General features: G+C 40.8%; 1 protein-coding gene across 2 annotated transcripts in view; it reads left to right on the top strand.

Annotated features, from left to right (window-relative positions):
• Positions 1 to 24,557, top strand: part of ARHGAP42 (Rho GTPase activating protein 42) — a gene marked incomplete at both ends in the record, with an annotated part of 233,837 nt that overhangs the window by 201,324 nt on the left and 7,956 nt on the right. Inside the window, 13 exons of one of the 2 annotated variants that reach the window (XM_080930427.1) lie at positions 1,141 to 1,241; positions 3,224 to 3,333; positions 6,224 to 6,302; positions 7,544 to 7,583; positions 10,772 to 10,834; positions 11,986 to 12,060; positions 12,862 to 12,946; positions 13,751 to 13,809; positions 17,536 to 17,641; positions 19,337 to 19,496; positions 20,686 to 20,830; positions 22,017 to 22,400; positions 22,753 to 22,909. In XM_080930427.1, the coding sequence (XP_080786553.1) occupies positions 1,141 to 1,241; positions 3,224 to 3,333; positions 6,224 to 6,302; positions 7,544 to 7,583; positions 10,772 to 10,834; positions 11,986 to 12,060; positions 12,862 to 12,946; positions 13,751 to 13,809; positions 17,536 to 17,641; positions 19,337 to 19,496; positions 20,686 to 20,830; positions 22,017 to 22,400; positions 22,753 to 22,909 (1,564 nt within the window). Of the gene's footprint in view, positions 1 to 1,140; positions 1,242 to 3,223; positions 3,334 to 6,223; positions 6,303 to 7,543; positions 7,584 to 10,771; positions 10,835 to 11,985; positions 12,061 to 12,861; positions 12,947 to 13,750; positions 13,810 to 17,535; positions 17,646 to 19,336; positions 19,497 to 20,685; positions 20,831 to 22,016; positions 22,401 to 22,752; positions 22,910 to 24,557 lie in introns of those variants that run through there. The other variant, XM_080930428.1, reaches the window with a different exon arrangement.

Genomic DNA, 24,557 nt, shown 5'->3' with positions numbered 1-24,557 from the left:
GAGAGAGAGAGAGAGAGAGAGAGAGAGAGAGAGAGAGAGAGAAACATGCTTGTCTCTGTGTGTGCCCCTATTTCTTCTTTCTTTGTTTCTTTTGTTGTTGTTGTTAATTTGTTGTTTTATGCTATTTGTTTGTTTGTTTCTTTGTTTGTTTAAGAGAGAGAAATAGTGGAGTTAGAATGGCAGGTATGGGTTAGATTTGGAATGAGGTAAGGGAAGGGAAACCATAATCAGAACATATTGCATAAAAATGACTTTATTTTCAAAAATAATAAAAACAATTTACAATATTATTCCTTTTAAAAGAACACAGCCTGACAAGGGGATTTTAAGCAAAATATCTAAGACTGTCTCCCACACAGCAGCCAGCTAGCCTTGGAGGAAGCAGCAGGGTGAACAGCCCAGATAGGCTTTGACCTTGCCATGTAGCTATCAATGACTGTGAATTTCTCTTGCCTCTGAATCTTGCTCTAGAGACCCATGTCTGATTTCTTAGGGTTCAGGAGGGTACCCAACCCTCCAAGCTCCATCCTCTGGCTTATTTCTCTCACATCAACAGAAAGAAGAAATTCCAAGGTTGAACTGTCAGAGAGAATGATTATTCACTGTTAACTCATTTGTCAAGTGCTTTCTATATGACTATATGTTTTTCCACATTCTAAATATTAAAAGTATTCTAATCAGCACCCAGGAATAGTGACACACACTGGTAACCCCAGCCCTAGGGAGCCAAAGGCAGAAGGGGTATGAGTTGAAGGCTAGCTTTGACTACATAGTAAGACTGAGAATAATCAAAACAAGACCCCAAATCTTTAAAAATGCAGTTATATTTGTTCAGTGTCTGTGTGCTTGGTTTTTCAAATATTTTCTGCTCATAGTTGGTTAAACCTATTGTCCAAATTCCATACCTATAAATAATATTAAGATAGTTGAAGTTTACAGATGGGCTCACTCATGGGTTTCCAATTCTTCAAGGGAGCTTGCATGTAGCCCTTTGAGTCTGTGATGCTGGCCTCCTCAGTCACCTTTCCTCATGGAGAATGTTCCAGCTACAGTGAGAGTATACACTCTCCATGTGCCCGTGCATACACTCAGGTTCAGACCATTTAACTAAATCTGAAGTGTTATTGTCTCCTGCACTAGGACCACTGGGTTTCACATGGATTAAACACTACTGTACTTACGACAAAGGAAGCAAGCTGTTCACAATGAGCGTCTCTGATGTGAAAGCCAGTGGGAAGATGGTGAGTGAGCTCTCTCCTTTTTAAATTAAGCTCGTCACTTAAGGACAGGAGATAAGAAGTCAATTAATAACTGAAAGGTCCACTAAAAGAACTTTTAGTGACCTTAATGACATTAAAACTAATGGGCAGTGCTCTTATTCAGCTGGGGTTATTATGTATTTATAAACAGTAGAGTTGCAGGTAGGAATCCTTCATTAATGTTTGAGGTACCCTCCTACATTCCTTGTTTCAGAAGAGGGGTCTACACTATGGGCTTGATTAACAAACAAGGAAGGGATTGCCAGTGCTTGGACCCATGTTGTCCCCAAGGTTCTGTATCCTGTCCCAGCAGGTATGCTATAGATGGCCTTGTGTGCCCTAAGCCTCTGACATTCAACAAATCTACATACCAAAATACTGACTAACAAGATTTTCAAACTAACAAATGAAAGTTCACCTACCCCAAAGGCAAATTAGTTACTAAAGGTTTCATAACTAGGCAGCATTGTAGGACATGATAATGATGCTTATTTGGTGAAATGCTACAATCTGTATTTTATATCAAATGTAACTCACTCTTCTCTTCCATTTTTGTTGTTTCCTTTTTTCTATCTGTCTTTTCTTTCTATTTTTATTCCTCCTCCTCCTTCCTTCCTTCCTTTCTTCCTTCCTGTCTTCCTTCCTGTCTTTCCTTCTATTTTGCCATTTTTTTCTTTTTTGTTAACCTAACTCTAGCCGTAACCCTAATTTAGCCCCCCCATCGTAACCCCTAACCCCAATCCCTAAATCCAACTCCAACCCAAACCCCAACCCCAACCCCTAAGCCCAACTTTAATCCCAACCCCAACCCTAACTCTAACCCCAACCCTAACCCCAACTCCAACCCTAACCCTAACCCTAACCCAATCTTTTGAATTAGCTAATTAGGTTATAGCTTAAGAATTCTGGAGGTGTATTTTCTCCTATAGATAATTTTCCAACCTTATTTTAACAAAGAGGAAGCTGTCTCTAGAAAGTGAGTCATCCAGGCAGTTTATCATGTAGGTCATGGCAGAGCAAATGATGGAGGCTGGAAATGTGAAGATGTTTTAACTGAAACATACTGTGTCTGGGGCTCCACCAGAGCCTAAAAAAGACACAAAGTAAAACAGGCAAACCTACCTGAGAAAAAAGCCTGTGGTGGCCATCACCTGTGGAGTTATTAAGTCACAATTCACATTTATCTATAACTCACTTAGAGTAGCAATTGACAGAAACTTAACTTATGTGACAGTTGAGATGTTAATAATGCAAGCGAACAAGCCAAAGCGCTGATAATAAATCTATGAGGTTCACAATCATGACATGGTTAACAGACATTGAACTAACATTTCTGCATGCCTGATGGGCATCTCTTGTAGAAGAGAACTCCTAAGAGTTCTCAGGCCCCTGTTCTGCCCATCTGGAGAGTTTGCATTTTATTCTCCAAGAAGTGGGTTGGCAGTGAAGCCGTGAATGATATGGCTGGCAGGAAGAGATTGGCAAATGTGAGCTTCCCTATTCAGGAGGCTCCTTTGGGACTTGGTTCAAGCAGCTGTTTATCGCTGCGAGGTTCCAGTACAAATATATACACCCAGCACTAATTTCTTAGCCATGCGAATTACATTTTCTTTTTTATAATAAAGGATTTTGATGGGGAAATAGTACGGCATTCTAGCACACACACCACACACGCAACTGTGGTGTTACAGTGACTGTAATGCCGGATCTTTCTGAGTCCAAGAGTGTATTCACTATAGTGTCTGTTCCCATACAAAGTAAATGTGTCTCAAAGTAAAAAGGAGTCCTATGACAGATTTCTTTGAAACAAAACACAGTAACTTATCAATGAGGGGCAAGGATTGGGAAGCAGAGGCAGCCTTTATGCATGACTTACCTGTAAGTTAACAGCTCCACTTGGTGACTTTGCATCGCTGTACTCACACCCTTATGATAGTAACTAGATACCTCTCTGTTTTTTTCAGAATGGCCTTGTTACTGGTTCACCTGAAATGTTTAAATTAAAGTCCTGTATCCGAAGAAAGACGGATTCCATTGACAAGCGCTTCTGCTTTGACATAGAAGTGGTTGAAAGGTTTGATTATTATTTTCTTCTTTTTAGTTTTTACTCAATCTCCATTTCTAAGACTGAAAAGCACAACATAAAATGGAGTAGCGCAGACGTTCTCACCCTGTGGATCACAGTTCCTTTGCTAGGGAACAACCTTTGCACAGGAGCCATATGAGACAGTCGGGAAACACAAATCTTTGCATTACAATTCATAACAGTAGCAAAATTACTGTTATGAAGTAACAATGGAAAACATTTTGTGGTTGGAGTCACTGCAACATGAAGAAGTGCATTAAAGGGTCAAAATTAGGAAGATTGACAGCCACTGTCATAAAGTGTTTTGTAATGGGACCATCCACATGTTTACTTCAGTCTTTCGCAGATTTGTACAATAAATTTTCATTGTATTAAAAAAAGAGAAAAAACCTACAAGGCGTAGTGCTGTTGAAGAGTCGCATGGAAGAACTTGTAAAGTTACACACACACACACACACACACACACACACACACACTCACACACACACACACACACACAATTATATTCTTATAATAAAAGAGAGGGCAGAACAGCCAATACCATAGCAAAAGGGAAGAAGCCCACAGTGTTGGTTGCTGGCTTTAAGACATGTATTTTTACTTTTAAAATTTATTCTCTCATCTCTTTCATTCTGATCACAGTTTCCCTTCCCTCATCTTCTCCCAGCTCTACCCTCTCCACATCCACTCTTCACTTTACCTTCAGAAGGAGGAGACCTCCCAGAAAAAACAGGGAATATCAAATTGCAGTGAGACACGAATCTCCCTTTATATTAAGGCTGGATAAAGCAACCCCATAGGAAGACAAATGTTGAAAAAGCGGGCAAAACCTCGGGACAAGCATTTTTTTATCATCACATGAGGCCTGATGGTTTTGCTATGACAGACTAAGAAGATTCCAGGGGTAATACGACACACTCCAGAGCTGGCCAAGTCCAGTGTTTGTAGAGGTGGCTATGTGCACATCTGTTACATTTCTGCACATTCTAGTTGTAATTATAATCACTCAAATGGTGCCTTTGTTATTTTTGTCTCTGAAATAGGAAAATAAATCTACATTTCCAAGATTTGCTGAGGGCTAAATGAGATAATAAAGTTTTCCTATGAATACAGCACCCAGAACAAACTATAACCATCCAGCATGTATTGAGTGTTGTTACCAATTGTATCATACTGTGACATCAACTTAAACTCTGGAGCAGTGCTGGGCACAACATGCATCTGTAACCCCAGCACTCTGGGGGCTGAGGCAAGAGGATCACAAGCTTAAAGTATATAAAGTTTGTGGTACTTACAACTTCTCCCAGAGAAAGAAAATCAATTCAATCACATCAAATTATTTGGGTTTTTCTATGTTTTTTTTCCTTTTCCTGTTATTCTAGTGAGCCATTTTCATATCAGCAGAAGAAATACAAGTTATTTGTTGACAGATTATGCTATTCCAAGTTTTTAATCATTTCATATAAATAATGAAAGTTTCCAATGTTTTGCAGTGGGATTGTGGGTATATTTCAATTCTAGTACATGAGTTAATCTATAAGTTTTTATATCACCTTAAACTCCCCTTTATATGTTACCTTCTTTTATCTGGACGTACATCCTTAGGTAGCTTTTCACAGTGGCTGCATGAATGGAATTTGGGGACATTGTTGAAATGGAATCTTTTGCAGTAAATATTAAATAAAGGTTTGTTCTGTTGCCATCAATCCATGGGAGCCAGAGCGCAATCCTCTAAGCAGTTAGTTCCCAAGCCTGGTACCCAAACATCTCATTCTATGGCCCCAGTAAAAACATGAACCCACAATCATTAACTTATCAAACAGGTTTATAGGTTAAATACTCAATCCAAAACAAAATCTCTCTACACAATAATCTTATAGCCAGTTGAAAAAGATACCAGCTGCCTACTTAGATAAGATAAATTGACCCATATAAACCCTTATAAATAATTATAACAATCATATCCATCTAGAGATGCACCAGGAGAAACATCCACATCTGCTTCCATGTTGCCTCCACTCGAAACCCCCTCTTTCTCCACCTCCTCTCTTCTTACTAGAACTCTATCTCCACCCACTGTATAATCATGTATCACCTTGACATCAACCAACAGGATCTTATTTTATAATCTAAGCCTGGACTCTGACTCATTGTAGAAACCATGCTGGACTTGAGCTTGTAATTCTCTGGTCTTAGCCTGCCCAGTGCAGACATACACCTATATACCTGACATGAGAATTATTTTGGGAGATTTTATTTTAACACTGTGATCATGCTGCAGAGAAATGTTTAGGACAATTGGCTAGTATGACCTGAGGCTAAACACACTGTCAATGTTAATGATTGGCTGCTCCCACACTAGGCTTGTGAACTTAATCACTGTCACTGTTGAATGTCAGGTGACTTTGAGCAACAGTTGATATGCATTTGCCATCTTTTTTACTATTCCAGGGGAAATTTTGAATTAATTCATTCAGACAGCCCTATACCTTATACATTCATGACTTACCTGCCATCATTTAAATTTAGAAGTGGGTATATGTGTGTGCTTGTACATGTGTACATGTATGTGTCTAAGTGTATATGTATGCCTGTGTGTGTGTGTGTGTACACGTGTACTTCTATGCATGTGTGTGTTTAAGGGTATATGTGTGCATGTATGTGTGTGCGCATCATGTGTGAGGGTCATGTGTAATTTTTCTGGAAGATGGCCGTAGAACAAACCTTCCAGTTTTCTATTTCCATTTTATTCATTGCTTTTGATCTTTTCTCTTTCCAAATTGTGACTTTACAATTAATTAATCAAGGTCTTGAAAATTAGCAAATGCTGAAAGGCACAGTGAAATGAAATTCACATGTAGACTATCTGTCTCCATAGGCACGGCATCATTACGCTACAGGCATTCTCTGAAGCTAACCGGAAACTCTGGCTGGAGGCCATGGATGGGAAAGAACCAGTAAGAGCATGGCACCATCTCTGACTTTTGTTTCACTCTAAGACTTACAAAGCACCTCTGCATTTTCTTTTTATGTATATATAATTCAACTGTAAGCATGAAGTAACAAAGTAGAGAATGGCCTGTCCTGCTACACTGGTGTTCGCTCAGTCATTAGCATGTAACTCCTACTTATAATTTGTCTATCAGAGAGATTTCCATTACCAATGTACAACTGTAACTTTAAAATATGTATAATTATGACTTTAGCTGCAAATCTTGCCTCATTTTATTAGATTACTATTTAGAATATGTGAGGGGTCATTCTGTGGTCCAGGCCTCTTTAAAGACCAGCAGTTTACCAGAACTGTGGTGGGAGACATCCCCAAGTGATCCACATCTTGTCTGTAAGAGTTGTTTCGATGTCTGTGTGGTAATTTACTCACAAACACCGGAGAAGTTAAGTAGGAAAGAGAAAAGATATTCCTTGCTGTTTGCTTCCATACTGAACACTGTTCCCGGCCATAGAGTGAGAACACAGAATAAACAGACACCACTAGAGGGGATTCCACTGATGGCAGAGACCAGGAACAGTCCGAGTTAATGCCTGAGCAATGGTATCTGCTAGCATATTCTGTGGACCCTGAGACCTTCACCCTCAAACCCTGTTTCTAAGCCACAGTCAGATGTGACAGGCACTGTGAGTATATTTTAGACACTAAAGTTTAGGGTCTAAACACTAAGCATACAGGATGTGATGTTAAGTCTACAAAAGTAAATAGTAAAAGGATCTGGCTCTGTGTTGATCGTTTTCTTTTTCTGCTCTGTTGTTTTTGTTTGTTTTTTTTTTTTAACAATGTCAATCAATCAAAAATCAAAAATTTCAATCAGTGGTAGATTTAAAAAATTTTAAAACCTTTTTACTAATGGCTAAGAAGTCCTGGCCTGGAGCAGGTACAGGGGTGACTCGTTATCTCAGTAATGTCGTCGTCAAGATGGGGCCCACAGAAAAGCATGAGTTGGGGAAGAGAGCGAGGTGCCCAAGGCAGAATGAAAAGGGTAGAACTTAGCCCGGTTTGTACCACCAAGGATGGGCCCATAGCAGGGGCTCAGTAGCCAAGATGAGCAGATGCCAGCACCCTGAAGTCAGTTGGCGGACTGCGAGCAAATCCCCAGGCTTTTGTTTTGATGTAAGCATCACCTTGCCAATCTTCTGCATGGCCATTAACAGCAATGACTAACTGATGTCCTTTCTTCCCTAGATTTACACTCTGCCTGCCATAATTAGCAAGAAAGAAGAAAGTAAGTCCTTTTTTCTCTTCCTTTAGAACTTTTGCATGGAAACTACGTTTTGGCCCAACTAAGACATTTAAAGATACAGAAACTTCTCATGAGAAACAAGCTTTTCTACATTCTGGCTTGCCCTGTAGAGTAAACCATAAATCAACCCAGTCACATTGCTTGACAGAAAGAAATGAGAAAACCACAAGGGGAACATGTGAATTCTGAATATGATCCTTGCTGCTGTCATCCCCTCAAACACTACTGGAGGGAAAACCTTTAACTCCCAGTTCCACAGAGAATCAAGAAACCAAACAGTGACGGAGTGTTCTCAACAAGGCTGTGTCAGGAGTGTGCACAGACATGCCGCAGAGCAGAGTGAGACCTCTACAGCCTGAGCACGAAGCCCCTTGCTCTGCAGTCACACTTGATACTTCCTCACCTTGCTCTAAATAAAGCTCTGTAACTCATTAGAAAAGGAAAGTTTGATCATTCTTAGGACAAACCTCCATGTGAGAAACAAAAGAACCCCACGAAGAACTGGGCCAGGATATTGAATCTATGTCTTTGTGGCTATGAGATGTGATTTATTCTTCCTGAGGTTATAAGGCATTGTTAATTAATTTATTTGGGGGAGTAGCTATTCTCGATGATAAAGAAATGCTGTCCAGTTGAAATGAGAACAAAAATTCACCTCAAATGGGAATGTCAGAATAGAACCTCACTAGGAAAATGTCATGATTTTGCCATCTGAACTCATTCTTCAGATAAACAAAATCATCTTTCTTCACTAGTGATCAGTCCTAGCTTAGCACTTGGCCCTTAACAAAGAAAAAAGCAACCAATGTGACCTAGTTTTTCTCTGCCGCCACCTTAATCCTGTCTCTTCTCAGGTGGCAAATTGTGTGTGTGAGAGAGCTTATAACTAGTTGACAAAGATATAAACTGCCAGCTTAGATGAGATAAATTGACATATAGAAACCATATAGAAAGTATACATATCTACCCAAGGCTACTCAGAGCCACTCGGGGAAGATAGATCATCCTCATCTTCCATCCTGAATCTCTCTCTTCTCACCTTCCTAGACTTTCCCCTGCTTACCTTTCCTTCCCATATAATGATAGGCTTGACCTTGTTATATAATGACATCATCCTACAGATCTGAATGTGTTACTCAGAAATTCCAGATTAGAAATGTGAGTGGGGCATTAAAGACAAGCATTACTTTCTTCCTGGCAGCCCTGGGAAGGTGTGGAGGGACCACTGGGCCACACTGGAAGAGAGGGCTGTTCTGAGTCAGGGAAAACTTGAAAGAACAAGGACTTTTGCTTTCTTAGCTGCAGAAAGCACTCTTGTCCTCTCTGCTGCTGGAAATCTATTGAGATTCATAGTGTTTTGTGATGCTAAACAGCCTTGTAGAAATTTCAGTTGTATTTTAATAAAAGCTTTGGCCCTGAACAGTTTCCATCAGGAAAAAAATGCTTAAAGTTTTGACTGAGTAACTTAACTTTGTCTTCATGCCAAATGCCATTAAAACTATACAATTTCATTGTCTGGGAATTTGGTGGTAGGTGATCTCTGCATAGTTATCAGGTCTTCTCCAAAACTGGGAGAAGTAGGGGTGAGGCACAGGGCAGTCTCTGGAGAGTTCACAGATTGTTAGCTGATCCACTCTTTCCCTTGAGAAAGCCACCGAAGAAGCTTGATCAGACTTAGGCATGGTGAAGAAGGGAGACCAAAGAAACATTTCATTGCTTGTTTTGGTCACCTGTTCTCAAACTGACATAGCCTCAAACTGACATAGCCCCAGAACTTCATATCTCTATCATGTAGGATGAGTTCCCTTTCTTTCTACCTCATGCCAAAAATACTTTGTCTTCACCATAGGAAAGGAAAGAGGAACACTATCTGTGTGTGTAAGTTTGGGGACACCATGCCACAGCATTGTGTGCAGGTCAGAGAGCAGCCTCCTTGTTGGTCGTCACCTTATACTTTAATAGAGACAAGGCTCCTATTTTCAGCAGAGCCCACCATGCTATCCAACCCAGGGCTTCCAAAAGACCCTTTTTCTGTGACTTCCATGTTATTGCCTGAGTGCTAGGAGAATAGTTGCATCTACCATGTCTAACCTCATGTAGGTTTCTTGGGTTTAAACTTCAAGCTTGCATGGCAAGAGCTTTACTTATTTCCCTAGGTCATGCACACCCCTTTTAATGGTGTCACTTATCTTATTAATGAATCTTTCCATTGGGTGTCTCTTCTGAAACTAAGAGTAAGTGATTTCTATTTTTAGCCATTAAAAACATCTTTAGTTGAATTTTTTTTTGCTCGAATGAAAGAACTCTAATAGCCCTCTCATGGCTTTAGAATATTGCTCATTCTGTGTCATACAAATTTCCTAAAATTTGACACTTCCCAAGACTGTATTTTACTAGTCAGCTGGTGTCTGAGACCAGCTATGTCAAACAACAGTGCAGGAGCTTGGATTGAAAGAAAAAAAAGGCAGTTAGTGAAAATTGTAACTTAATTTCAGCCAGTCTTGAGGCTAAAGAGAAGCCTTCTTTATTCAGTCTTCTTTTAAGCCACTTTAATTACATGCAGAAAGATAACATCAGTTCTGAGTCAGGGAACAAGCAAGTTAATAATCAAAAATCCTGTAAATATTTTTCTGGAGGCTGGGTGTGAAGATCTGGACTAGAAGGGGGTCTCAAGAGACAAAGATACTGCCACACCTATATCAGCTAAACCTGCCCAGAGCTTCAAATGCAAATGTTCTTAATCAGGGCCAGTTTCCTTAGAAATATGACCTTGACTAGCTTCTGATTGTCTGTGGTGATGTAAAAATTCCCCTAAATGAAAAGAGAGCACTAGAGTTTTCAGTGACCTGATGAGGGTCACCGTGCTAAGGGCCTCACGGTGCTGTAGTGGCCTCATGGGTAAGAATGGGCGCCTGAAAGGCCGTACTTTGACTTTTCCCTCTCCTGGAGGTGCAGGATGCTGCCTCTGGAAAAGTGGAAGGCCTCAACGCTACATGCTACTATGCAGCTTGATGATGTAACTGAGTGTGAGGTTCCCTGATCAATTAAGGTCTGATGAGCGCAGTGGCAATCAGCATGCCGGTAACCACTGAGGACACAGAGCAGAGTCAGCTGAAGTGGAGAAGGCAAACTGTACACCAGATTTTAATTAGACTGTGTCTCCCTTGCAGTGTACTTAAATGAAGCAGGGTTCAACTTCGTGAGAAAATGTATCCAAGCTGTGGAAACGAGAGGTGAGTTTAGGGATGGGTGCAAGGGTACCCCATATGTCTGTATGTCTCCCTCTCACACCCAAACCCCTCAGTTAGAAATGGAAGTGAGCTTTGGGGCATGAGCACAAAAACCATTTTGAGAATGCTATAGACTTAAGCTATGTGAATATATAGCTAGCTATATTTTCCATCAAATTATATGCACTCTTTTTTAAATGTATTTTTTTCTACATATATGTGAGTACCAGAATGCATTTATGTGTACTGTGTGCATGCCTGGTGGCAAGAAGAGGACATCAGAGTCCTTGAAGTGGACTTATACATGGTTATAAGCCATTTTGTGGATGTTGGGAAATGAACCTGGCTCCTACAATAGGCAGTGCTCTTAACCATTGAGGCCTCTCTCCAACCCCTTTACTATTTCTCTCATAGCTTTGTCAAATGTGATATCATGTGTGCTTCTTGCTGGAGGACAAAATACTCTCTATCATTGCAAGCTTTTTCAGTTTTTCAAATAATAGAGTTTATGGTACAATCTTAGGAATACTGTACCCATGGTCTATCTGCCTTACATTCTTCCCTTATGACTTGAACAGTTGTTTCATTCTTGGTGTCTTTAAGCTTTCCCTGTGGAAACAAATTATGACCTCATGAAACTGCCTCCAGAAAGTGGTTACATACGTTTACTTCCTGAGACACCTGCTCAATGCAAAAGCCCTTCTGTGATTCAGAGTTCTTTGAACTTGCATTCAGAATGTTCCTACATGTACATGTTTTAACAAGTGGAGTAGAATTCTTGGATTTTCTCAGTCTGCACCCCTGCCTTTGAAATAAATATGTGCATGACATGGACCCATTGAATAAAGAGGACTCTCTAAGGCTGAAGAAATAGATAAGAAATATTGGTCTTCTATCCTTGATGCATTTTTATATTCAAAGATGGTGAATAGGCAGCTTTAATTCAGGACTTTGAGGATCTCAAAACACATAAACCACGGTGCAGTGTCTGTTCTGAGTTGTCTGTGTGGTGCTTTCAGGGTAGGATGACCAAGAATCCATAGCAAAACTGATAATTGCCTTTGAGATTCGCAAGGGCATGTTTGTCTGGGAATTTTAGACTCTGTGCGTGAAACATTCCTTAAGTCATTCTCTTGTGAATTTCTTCCCACTAGGCATCACCATCTTGGGCCTATACCGAATAGGAGGAGTGAACTCCAAGGTCCAGAAACTCATGAATACCACATTTTGTAAGTTTTATAGGAAACAGGGATACCATTAATTTTGGATATTTGTATGGTTAATTCAACTCTGCTTAAGACATATGATTTTTTATCTTTGTTAATTCTTACCTCATATTAAAAGTTAGCTTTTGGAAGTTTGCTTTGGAATGTGAGGTGCTGTCACCTGGACCCAAGACCATGGATGTAAGAAGCCACATTTTACCACTCTGCTAAAACATTAGTCCTTTTACTCAGCTTTAAATGCTGCGCCAAAACAGATGGCATTTTTGTGAGGTTGGACTCTTTCAAGGGTCCTTTGTTAGCAAGTAGCACAGGATTGTGCCTGGGCATATAGATGCCTTGACAGCTCTGGACTTAGAATTCTCTTCCTCCCACTTCGAACTCCAGCTCCAGGGCTTCGCAGCTTTCTGCTATCTTGGAATTTGCTTAGCTTCTCTGTGTCTCTGTCTCCTCCATTCTGAAACTGAGGGTAGTAATCCAACCTCAGATATGTGAGGGCTGAGTTAATGTTGGCCCACACTATCACTTAGAAGCATGCCCCATCCTGTCAGCCATTACTAAGAAATTGATTCAAGAGAAAATAATGCTACATGGAATCTTTGAGCTTAAGAAGCAGAGTGAGTTTCCAATCAGATCACAAAGGCACCTTTCCAGTAGTGAACTCTACTGGAGCATAGTTTCCTGAACTCATCTGGAGTCCTAAGAAGTGAATTTCTCTGACTTCAGCCCATTTGAATTGGTATGCATTCCTGTCACAAGACATATTTGGAATTTCGGTTTAAACATTTTAATTGTTCTTCTTTCCAGCCCCCAAGTCTCCTCCTGATATGGACATCGACATCGAGTTGTGGGACAATAAGACTATCACGAGTGGGCTGAAGAACTACCTCAGGTGAGGAAGGCTTGGTGCTGGGGATTCTGGCCACGAATGCTCGCCTTTGTCTTGGAAAGTGAGCATGGGCTGGCGTGGAATGCGTGTGCAGGGCTACACTGCCCAGGCTGAAGCCTTCATGTAAGAGGCACTTCCATTAGGAAACTCGTGGTGCTTTTTCCAACAGTAACTTAAAGAGCTGTGAGTCCCAAGTTAGTGCTTTTGTTTTCCTAAATATGTCAGGCTTTCTGTGCGTTTTTAAAGATATTGAAATGAGTTTTCTAAAGTTATAGCACTAATATTTTTTTGTTTTCATTCTGGGAGGGCGTGAGAGAGAGAGAGAGAGAGAGAGAGAGAGAGAGAGAGAGAGAGAGAGAGAGAGAGGTTCTCTTCTACCTCTGACTGTCCTTCAACTTACTTCATGCCTGAGAATGGCCATAAACTTGTGAGCCCCCTGCCTCTACCTCAACAGTGCTAGGGTTGCAGGCACGCACTGCCATCCATGGGGTACTAGGGAAGCAGTCATGGTGCTGTGCATGCTGGACCAGCCCCTGCCATCAGAGCTACCTTCTCATTGTAGCATCCCTTTTCACACAGTTGTGGGAAGAGTGCTTAGGGCCAGTGACTGCCTAAGGCCTGCAGTTCAGCACTGTCTGGAGGACCCTTCTAGAACTTTGTCATACTACCTAACCAGCCAATTGTCGTGTTAGTCATTGCATTGTCTCTGATTGGCTGAAAACAATCACAGAGTTTTAAAAGAAGACCTGGAAATGTAGGGAGACAAAGGTTCCTATAGCTCCAGCTGTTCTTTGATGTCTGTTGTAGGTGCCTCGCAGAACCACTGATGACTTACAAATTGCACAAGGATTTCATCATTGCTGTCAGTAAGTACACGTGCACCTGACCACCTTCGGCCGACCAGCTCTGGTGCCTTTACTTACAAACACACACTGAATCTCCTCGGCATTTTTTTCACATGCTGCTTAGAAATATTGCCAATATGGCATATTGTTGCTGTGGTTTCTAAGCCAATGAAAATGACACAGTAAACTAAATATTCTGTCCTTTAATATGACAAACTACACCCCAACATCCATTGTTATTGAGGCGACAGTCTTATGATTTGTAAAGGCTTTAAAAACTTCTAATTTCTTGAGTGACAAAATATATTTTCTTTGACAGGAATTTTTTTTTTTTTTTGGGACAGGGTTTCTCTGTATATCTTAGCTTTCCTGGAAATTGCTGTGTAGAGCAGGTTGGCCTTGACTTCTGAACTCAGAGAACCTGCATCTGATTCCCAACTGCTGGGATTAAAGACATGCACCACTACAACCAGCTGGCTGATAGAAAAACTTTTACATTTTATTGTTTTATTTATGTGCGATGCCTTCGTGACTTTATGTGTATCATGTATGTGCCCTTGAAGTCCAGAGGGCATTGGATCCGTTGGGACTGGAGTTTCAGGCAGTTATGAGTTTTCTGATATGGGTACTGGTAACTAAACCCAGGTCCTTTATGAGATCAGTAAGTGTCCCTAACCACGGAGCAACCCCTCCACCCTCATGACAGCTACTGTGGATATAAACATGATCACAAGTGTATGAAGGAAGTTATGTCAGTGTTTAGACTTACATTCTTAAGCCTGAAAAATAAAGATCGGAATCCTGTTTAAATGCATTCCCCCTGAAGTTACTATATTCCCAGATCCTTGCCATTTATCTATGTCACTGGGGGTCATAGTGTTACATTAGTGGATTTAATTGGAAAATCAGGAGTTGGGAGCTGGAAGACAGTAAGAATGTAACCCAAGGAGCTAGTAGTACACACTTTACAGCTGTTGGCATCAGACCAACAGCTTGACATCTGATTAATTCCCACAGTGCAAATTATAGTGACCTACACCGGTAACTCTGGGCTTGCATTTCTTTGTTAGAAGTGTACCAGGTGTAATTGTAATTTAAGAGTATTCTTTATTCTTCACAGTCAAGAAAATCAAAACCACAAACAAATCCTCCAAACAGTTTTCTTCATTTCCATCATGCATTGAAATGATCCAAAAGTGCTATCTGTCAGTAAAAGTGTCAGGTAACACAGGCCACGTGTACAACAATCATGGCTGGCCATAGACTAGCACATCACCTTTCTAAGGTATTTCCAAAATATTCTCCATCCAACATGGTCTTTATATTAACACAGCTTTGCAAAATGAATAGAGCAGAGGAATATGATCTCATTTTGTTGATGGACGAGACAGGACCTGGAGTAGGTAAAAGGCTGCTCTAAGGCACTAGTGTATAGTGCCGGCCAGGACAATAAATGAGTGGCTGTTGTCATTCATTTTGGTTTTAGACTCTAAATCCAAAGATATTACTTAGTAATATTTGAGCAACTGTCTAAAATGTATAAAACTGGGTTGATATAAGTTTGTGGTTGAAAGTTTTCTTTACTTCCATATTTGGAAAACATTATCAAGTAACCTGACATTTAAACTATATTTTTAGGCAGATAAGTCTAAACTTTACCTTTAGTCATAGGCAAGGGTGTGCTTAGTGTTAAGTCATATGTTGAATGAATTTAGACTAGAAAGAGTCAAGTTTCTTGTAATGAATTTTAGTGAAAAGGGAAACATTACTGAAATCCTAGGAATATTTAGACCTCACTGGAAGAGAGGGTCAGCTTCATGAAGGATTTATGAGGTACTTTTGTCTTCATATTTTTATTTGGTTGTTAGACTGGTTGGTTCAGTTGGTAAGTGGGGTCTCATTGTTGTTTTTGAGGTAGTCTCACAGTGTAGCAATCTAAGCTGGTAGCCATTTCCAGCCTTGAGCTTTGGGCCATTTTCCTCCTTCCAGATCTTAAAGGCTAAAATTATAGTTGCCCCTTCTCCTCACTCAGTGAGGGATCTCTGTTCACTGCATTTACTGTCCATTCTCTTTGCCTATGCAGGCATATTTTCTTGGCTCACTTTCCTTACTCTGGCCTTGGTTCTAAATGTTCTTACCTTCATATATTTAGCAGATAGGTCAGAGTCTTGGCATCTCCATTCTACTGCCTTAGAGAGTCCTCAGAATGAACTTGACCTGGTTCTTTCCTCCTCTCTCCACACAGGCATGTCTAGGTGATATAACATGAAGAGTTTGAGAAAGATCTTAAAAGGCTGGGCACTTGTGCCCAAACTTGCTAATGATAATGGGAGACATCAGTTCCTTCTGAAATGTTACAGGAACCCAGTCTTTTAGTCTGACAGTACTAGACTAGCTCAGATGGTTTCTCAATCTTTAGATGTTCTAGTGATGTTATGAGTTCACTATTTTCTGTTTATATAATCCCCACACTTCAGGAATGTCACTGCTTGCGCTGTGAAGATCTACTGTGACCATGGCAAATTTTATAAAGGAAACTACTTAATTGGGGCTGGCTTACAGTCAGACTTTTAGTTTATTGCCATCATGTCAGGAAGCATGGCAGCATGTTTCCTCCAATAAGAACACACATACTCCAACAAGGACTTATCTTCTAATTGTACCACTCCCCATGAACTCATGGAAGCCATTTTCATTCAAACAATCACAGTCACACTAAATTTTCCCTTTGACTATGATTTGAAGAGGGACACTAGCTCCCTCTGATCGCACAGGGTTAGAGCTGTAACATGTTTCTGTGTAGGGATGTGAATTATATCAACTAACACACTGAGCAGTCTACACCAGTAACTGTAATTCATACCCTCCACCACATACATGTATGTATACACATGTGTATTATATTTATGAAGGTCTTATTGTTAAATTCAAGCAGAAAATGGCTTAGGTCAGAACAATATAGTTTAGTAATGAGAAAAGGGGCACAAAACAATGCAATTTGGTTTTTCTACTTCCTAACATTATAGTCATAGACAGACTCACTCAGCATTTGTTAGCCTAAAAGATGTGTTAATAGCAACATGTGAAGCAACATTTTAAGGCATTAATGGCAGGATTGGGTGTGATGTTCACATGACTAAAGTTTCCATCACAGGTGTCACGCGCCCACGCTTCCCGCCACTAGGAACAGGCGTGCAACAAAACAAACAGCTTCTTCTGCGGATAACCTTTATTGAACAGCACTTTGAGCAGGGGCTTCATGAGCAGGAAACTTGTCTCTGAGTCGGGGACTCCCTACCGAGTTCTACTGTCTAGACGGCCTCCCACGCGCAGTTCCCCACGAATGATCTCTCTGTCCAGTCTCTGTCCACGAGGGACCTCCCGCAATCTATTTTACCAAGTCTCTCTCCACGTGGCACCTCTCCGCCATCCCTCCACGTGGGGTCTCCCGCAATCTCCCCACCGTCTTCCTCTCCTTCTCATACGTGGGGGCAAAAATGCTCTGCTATACATGCCTAGGAGACTTGTCTTGCTACCTGATTGGTGCATCCTCCTGTAGCTCAATCACGTGCCCTGGGGGTGGGCTGTGACTTATGTGGTGCATGCGCATTAAGTCTCTTGGCTGGGCAACAGCTCTGTTTGCTGAGTTCTCGGCGGGAAGCCGGCACCATGTTTGGGTGCAGCACAAACGGCTCCCTACACACAGGTTTGAACACAATTACATCTTTAACCCTTTTTACATAACAGAGTCAGACGACCAAAACTACAGGGTGGAGGCCGTCCATGCACTGGTGCACAAACTGCCGGAGAAAAACAGAGAGATGCTGGACATCTTGATTAAACACCTGCTCAAGTAATTCTGTGATTCACAATGTTCATTTAATAACTTGTTAGTCTTGTTAAGATAAGCTTGTTCATGTCTTTTTTAAAGTAAACGCTGCTGCTATGTGATTGCTGTTGTAATTGGACTCCCTTGAGTGAGCTTTAAAAAATGGTATGCAGTTTGCTTTTAAGATATATGTTTGTCTATGTATCAATATGGAAGTCTCCAGTAGGCAGATACTTGTGTCCTCTGTGAGCATTAAATGAGTGATAAAACATTTAATTTCAACTTGGAAATGTATGAAAAAATGCACATTATTTTATAGTATTTTCAGTTCTTTTAAGTATGTTAGAACAGTGAATCTGTAGACCAGTGCTAGATATGACTAAGGTCAACAAGTTCTCTCAAGTCATACTGACACTGCAGATTATTCCTCGGGAGTCACATTTTTTCTTGAAGATTTTTCTTTCATTTAGATTAGCAGGTAAGTAAGTAGGCAGGTAGGTAGCTAAGATGATGTACAAGTGGATGACAGATAGATAATACATAGGTAAAAGACACATAGGTAGATGTAGATAGATAATAGATCATTGTGAATGCATGGATGACCAATGACGGTTGGATGGACAAATGAATGACAGGTAGATGGATAGATGGATGGATGATAGATAGATGATAGATGATGGATGGATGGTTAGATAGATAGATAGATAGATAGATAGATAGATAGATAGATAGATGATAGATAGACAGATAGATAGACAGATGACTTTTTATTTGTATGATGAAATGATTCACTGTAGCGATTTGTCTTTATTTTTCTTTCATTAGAGCTCGTGATATAACTCGGTGAGAGAGCCTGAACCTCACATTTGCTTGTCTGAGCATCCTGGGTGTCTGAGATACTGGGTTTCTATCACCAGGCCTATAAGAATAGGTGTCAGTTCACATATTCCTAATTGTCTGTTCTACTAGAAGCACAATACAAAAATACCAAACAGCTGAATGTTTCTCTAGGGAAATTGCATCTAATTCAGGGAAAAAAAACAACCAAAACATAAAGCCTCTAGGACATCTTTCCTTCAGTATCTTGGCCTTTATAGTTACTAGCTTTTATTTGTCTAGTGTTATTATCCTGTGAGTTTTATTTAAATCATTAAAAATACATATTTGTATTATTATGGGAGATGGTATGGGTATGCACAATGGAGACCTTTTAGGGATCTCTTCCCTCCATCCATCTCAGGACTGATGCATCAAACTCAGGTCATCAAGTTTGCATATCAGAAACTTTTTACCCTCTGAACCATTTTGCCGGATCTATCACTAAATCTTCAATAGACATAGAACATTGTGCCATGTAATAATTCTATGAGTGTTTATATATAATATATAAATTTAGATGAAGGTAATTATTTCTATCTCCTTAAACATTTGTCATTTCCCTAGGGATCTTAGGGAGAAGAAGTAGGACACTCAATGTCAAAATACAGTACGCTCATGGGGATAAGTCTGATTCTACTACACAGCAATGTGACCTCTACTGTAAAGCAATTAATTATTATTATTATAAATCCCCTTTTGATATATTTTATACTCATACCCATTGGGAATAGACAGTACTGGTCAGGGAAACTGCTCTTTCGTGGCTTGATGTTTTTAATACATCAATACTGATAGAAAAAGAACAACTTTACATTAAGAGTTTGTGTTCCTTATTGTCAGAGTATCTCTACATAGCCAACAAAACCTCATGACCATCTCAAATCTCGGTGTCATATTTGGTCCAACCCTGATGAGAGCACAGGAGGAAACGGTGGCTGCCATGATGAACATCAAGTTTCAGAACATCGTGGTGGAGATCCTGATTGAGCACTATGAGAAGGTATGAGCTCCTCCTCACACTGCAACCCTATTCTAAGGACGCTGTGTTTTCTGTGAGCTTTCCTTTGTGATCTGAGATTCTTATAAAGCACCCATTTTGCCAGTTCCCCAAATTACTTCCCTATGGCGACTTTGATTTTTGTTGCCAACTATTGATTTAGTGTTTCAGAGTCTAAAGAGTAGCTTGATTCTTCTCCAACCACGACTTTTTAAAGTTGTCTTTCTTTAGTGAGTTATACTCAGCTCAATGAACACATTAGGAAAGTACTGGAACATTGCTTATGTTTATGTATGATTTAGTGTTCTCCCTTTATCCCTCTGGAATTAAGGCTCTTATCTGTATAGTAATTCCAATATTTTAAATAAAAGATGAGGTAAGATGTGGTCATAGATACACACCTGTGATCTCAGTTCGTGAGAATCAGAATCATAGTTTTGTGTTTGACTCATTTGGAATACATGCAAAAGCCTGTCTCCAAACAAGGGGTGGGGTGCTTAGAAAGTACAGTTTCAGATCACTGAAGTCTCCCATAGGAAGGTTTCCCCTAAAAGTGTAAGTTCTTAGAGTAACTGTGGAAATGAGAACTTGTGAAAGGCAGATTCAGTAGACTCTTAGAAAATTCAGCCCATTGTGTCTGATCTAATTCTTCTAAAAGAATGAGTCCATCCTTTCCTAGTAAGTACACAACCTCGTTAGATAAGGTGCAAGCTCACAGTCCTGTTAAGTAACCACATCTGAAGTCTGTACTCATTCTATCTCTGACAGCTAGTCCCACCTTCTTGCAGCCTAGAAGCCTCAGCATCTCAGAACCTTCCTGTGCATTGCAAAAAGCTATTCCATGGAAAGGCACATAGAACCAAGCTTCCCCAAGGTTATACTTTCCTGAGATAAAACCAAAAAGAAAGAACAGGGCATTATGAACAAGCAGAGGTTCTCGGTGTAGATAATTGCTCATATTTGATAGGTTCCCTAAAGATGTCAGATCTCATTTTCACCATAAGCGATGGGGAATAGCAAAGATGAAAACTCAGATGTGTTATTCCGAAGATGGAAAAGAAAGCAGGAGTTTTGTATCAGGTCTCTCCTGCACCACTAGGATGCTTTCTTATAGCCATTAAAGCTAATATCATGTGGTTGCACAGGGCTGTTTCACTCTTTCTTGACAATAGTCCATGTTTCTTCTCTGTAGATTTTTCATACTGCCCCAGACCCAAACATTCCTCTTCCTCAGCCTCAGTCTCGATCTGGATCTCGAAGGACCCGTGCCATCTGCCTGTCCACAGGTTCTCGGAAGCCCAGAGGAAGGTACACACCGTGCCTGGCAGAGCCTGATAGTAAGCGTCCTCATTCTTCCGGTTATTCTGACTTCACTTCTTTGGTAATTAGAAATAAATAGATGTTTTTGTGGGTGCTTTTTTACCTAGTAGCCTCTTCTTGTGCCGAGACAGCCCCCATCCGTCTCATGATAAGGTTCCTTGGACAAGCAAGTTCATTATTGCTACAAAGGGAAAAGGCAGTAGTTTTCTGGCTGCTCTTTTTTCTGTGGCTGTGATTAAGGACACTGGGTGCTACTTGTGGCAGGTTTTGTGCTGTTGTCAGAGCAGCAGATAGGCTAGAGGATGTGAGACTGAAAAGATATTTTCCAGCTTTCTTTCACATTATGTTCTTAAAGAATCAGCTCTGGATGTCAGACTGTCCCAAGGAGAATAAGAAAATAAAAAGGAAACCAACAGCACACAGGAAATCACAAGCTTCTTATTCTGAGCCAAGCCTCCAGGCAGGGTGGGCCAGCTTGAGCCTATGTCAGACATTACATTATGGTGATTCTCACTGTTCATGTCTTTTCCACCAGGCCCCCAGTGCTTCCTGTGCTCCATGTTTAATAGAAAATTGTCTAGTAAACTGTGACATAGGTATATTTGCATGATTTAGTGTAATTTCTCTGAATTTTGATACTTTTAGGAACATTAGGGGAAAAAAACCTAGTGAAATGGCAGTCTAGACAAGCATTCTCCCCTTGAGTCACACCCTTGCCCAACAACCAGTCTCTTGTGTTACTATATTCAAGTAGAAAATGAAAAAATAAAAACTTTCCTTCTAATGCTGGGAGCAGCTTATACTTTGCTGGTACCTTTGGGTGACAGAGACCTGGTACCTTGTAACTCAGAGCCACCTGCAATCAGGAAAATAAAAAGAAGGCAAAAATAGGTCTTCTAATAGAATAAGCTTTTTCCATTGATTTTTTTTTTAAAAAAATGCATACTATTATGAAGGAGACTATTTATCTTTCTTCTGAGTCTTCTGTCACAGGCAACTTTTGTTCAACCTCAATTGAGTTCAAAAATGCTTCAAAGATCCACATTCGTCCATAGAGGGCATTAGTACACAGAGATGTATAAACAATCATTCTAGAGAATGTATGGCAAGTCACATTCCCACCGTCAGAGGCAGACTTGAAAGGTGTGATGGACAGACTGGACAAGGCCTTTGATGGTGCCCTTTTGTCTCTCTGCTCCTCAGGTGACTCCTACAGCAGCAGCCCAGACAGCACACCCATGGGCAGCATAGAGTCACTATCTTCCCACTCCTCAGAACAAAACAGTGCCACAAAGTCTACTTCCTGCCAGCCCAGGGAGAGGTCAGGTGGGATTCCCTGGATCGCAGCCCCATCATCTCCCAATGGACAGAAAAGTCTAGGTCTCTGGACAACTAGTCCAGAATCAAGTTCTCGAGAAGATGCAACCAAAACAGATGTGGAGTCAGATTGCCAGAGTGTTGCCTCGGTCACCAGCCCAGGGGATGTCTCGCCCCCCATAGACCTAGTCAAGAAAGGGCCCTATGGGCTCCCAGGACTAAAAAGATCCTCTGCTTCTTCCTCTCTCAGATCCATCTCTGCAGCTGAAGGTAAGGAAGCCAGGAGCCCGTGCTGGATGGCACAGTCCCAGCCTTTCTGGCTGGCCCATTCAGGGTGGTGAATCAGGAGCAAGGTCAATGGGGAAACCACCTGAGCTCTCCTGCTTTGTTCTGGACCTTGGGTTTTCAAACTTCTCGGCACTGTGACATTTTTCTCCCTGAATCTTTCCATCTTTCTGGCGTGATATTTTGTAATTGCTATACATTTTGATCTCCCTAAAGTGATGGACTGCTGTACCCAAAGAACATTCTGTCCCCTCCTGGAGGAAAATGCTGCCTTTTGTTATGTGCTGTGTTTTTGCTATTATTTTGGCTAATAGCATCTTGCCTTCTTTCTTTGTAGGAAACAAGAGCTACAGTGGATCCATTCAAAGCTTAACTTCTATAGGCTCCAAAGAGTCACCCAAAGCCACACCAAACCCAGAGCTGCCTCCAAAAATGTGTCGGAGGTTAAGGCTAGACACTACGTCTAGCAATGGCTACCAGCGACCTGGCTCAGTGTGAGTTAGAATGAGTTCGTATTCATTATGTTTTCTAGTGGCACAAATGTGTTTAGCCTGAACTAAAAGAACTCGGGGCTTCTATAATTAAATGGCTCATCTACAGAGCTTGTAACTTTAACTTCTGTAAGAATCTGTCCACTTCAATAAGTAACTTAAGAGTTACTGTAGGCTTAGGGTATCACTTATAACATGGGTTATTGCTTCAAAAGCTAGTCTACATTCAGGGTCATGACTTAATGTAGTATGATTGATCCCCACATGTGAGGGTTTTCTACCTCCACCAAAAAAAGTAACAACCAGGGTCACAAAGGCGGTAGGACAAGGACACTTCTCATTAACACAGTGCCCAGAGAATAAAGCTTGTAGAACATAGCACCTAAATGGGAACAAAAAAGGGTAAGGAGGGATGAAGGGGAGCCTGAAGAAACAATTTATTAAAGTCCAGCCAGGAAGCTCTTCTTCCTCTGCTTCCGTGTTCTTGGCAGTTGCTGAGCATTTCCGGTGTCTCTGAGCCCTAACCAGATGTCTTCACACACGTGGTCTCCTCTAATGTCAGCAGCTCATTGCCGTCAAGATTGGCAGTCTGAGTGAAGCCCTTGTCAGACACCGGACAGATGTATAAAAATGTTCCCCTGGGCTTACTGACCACTAGGTTCCCTGTGCTGTGTTCATCTGTCATAGAAGGGTTGAAAGTTTAGTAAAGCATTTTACTCGCCAAGCTCATCTCCAGGGGAATGGGCTCACAAACTGTTCCGCACATAATCACCTTTCTGTGTCTAGTTGCAGAGTGTGTCTAATGTCCCCTAGCAGTCTACATAAGTCCAGCTCCATGAACCCATTTGCAAGTTTTCTTGTTTGTTGTTCAGTTAGAGCCATTTTAAAAAATTAAAATTGAGATGGATAATGAGGGGAGAAGAGGGAATATATACTTTGTCCTTTAGGAGCCAGAAAACCTTCTCTCTTTTTTTGGTGGGCATGGGTCTTCTGAGTAAGATGAGGATTGGACTTCAGAATTGTCTGTTACAGTTCTGTGAAGAGTACTAACTAAAAGGGTGGGGCCAGTGAGTGGTCAGTGGATAGAGACTTGCCCCCAAGCCTTAGGATTTGAATTCCATCCCAAGGCATACATAGTGGAAGGAAGCAGCTCCTAGAAGTTGTCCTGTGACCACTCCATGCATGCAAAAATTTAGTTAATTAATAATAATTTAATGACTTAATTAGAATGATTTAAAAGGTTATTCAAAGGCAAATTTAGAGCTTTATTCATAGAATTTAAGTTTTTGTGTGTGACCTTATCAAGGACGATTTAACAGCACTTGCTCCTGTTGTTCTGAAACCAGTACCTCCACCTTGCACACTCCACTCTCCAACACACACTGGGATTAAGCAAGATACAAACCAGCAAGTTCATTTGGTAAATATATTTTCAGAGGTTTTTTTAATCCTTTTTGGCTAATCCTTTTTGCTTTATAGCAAAAATGTCCACCTTACAAACCCAGGTAATAATCTGCAGTCAGAAAGAACAGCTCCTCCTGTCTAATGATTCTTCCCTGCCCAGTCACAGGAGCCAAAGCACACTTCCTGCTGGGAGCCAGGTGGGAGACCGTGTTCTCTCAGCTACAGCCTGTGTTTTCAGGAGTAAAGG

The sequence above is a fragment of the Micromys minutus genome (assembly GCF_963924665.1).
Source record: "Micromys minutus genome assembly, chromosome: 16".
Lineage (NCBI taxonomy): Eukaryota > Metazoa > Chordata > Mammalia > Rodentia > Muridae > Micromys > Micromys minutus.
Note: the sequence above shows the minus strand (reverse complement) of the source record. Positions and strands in the feature narration are given on the sequence as shown.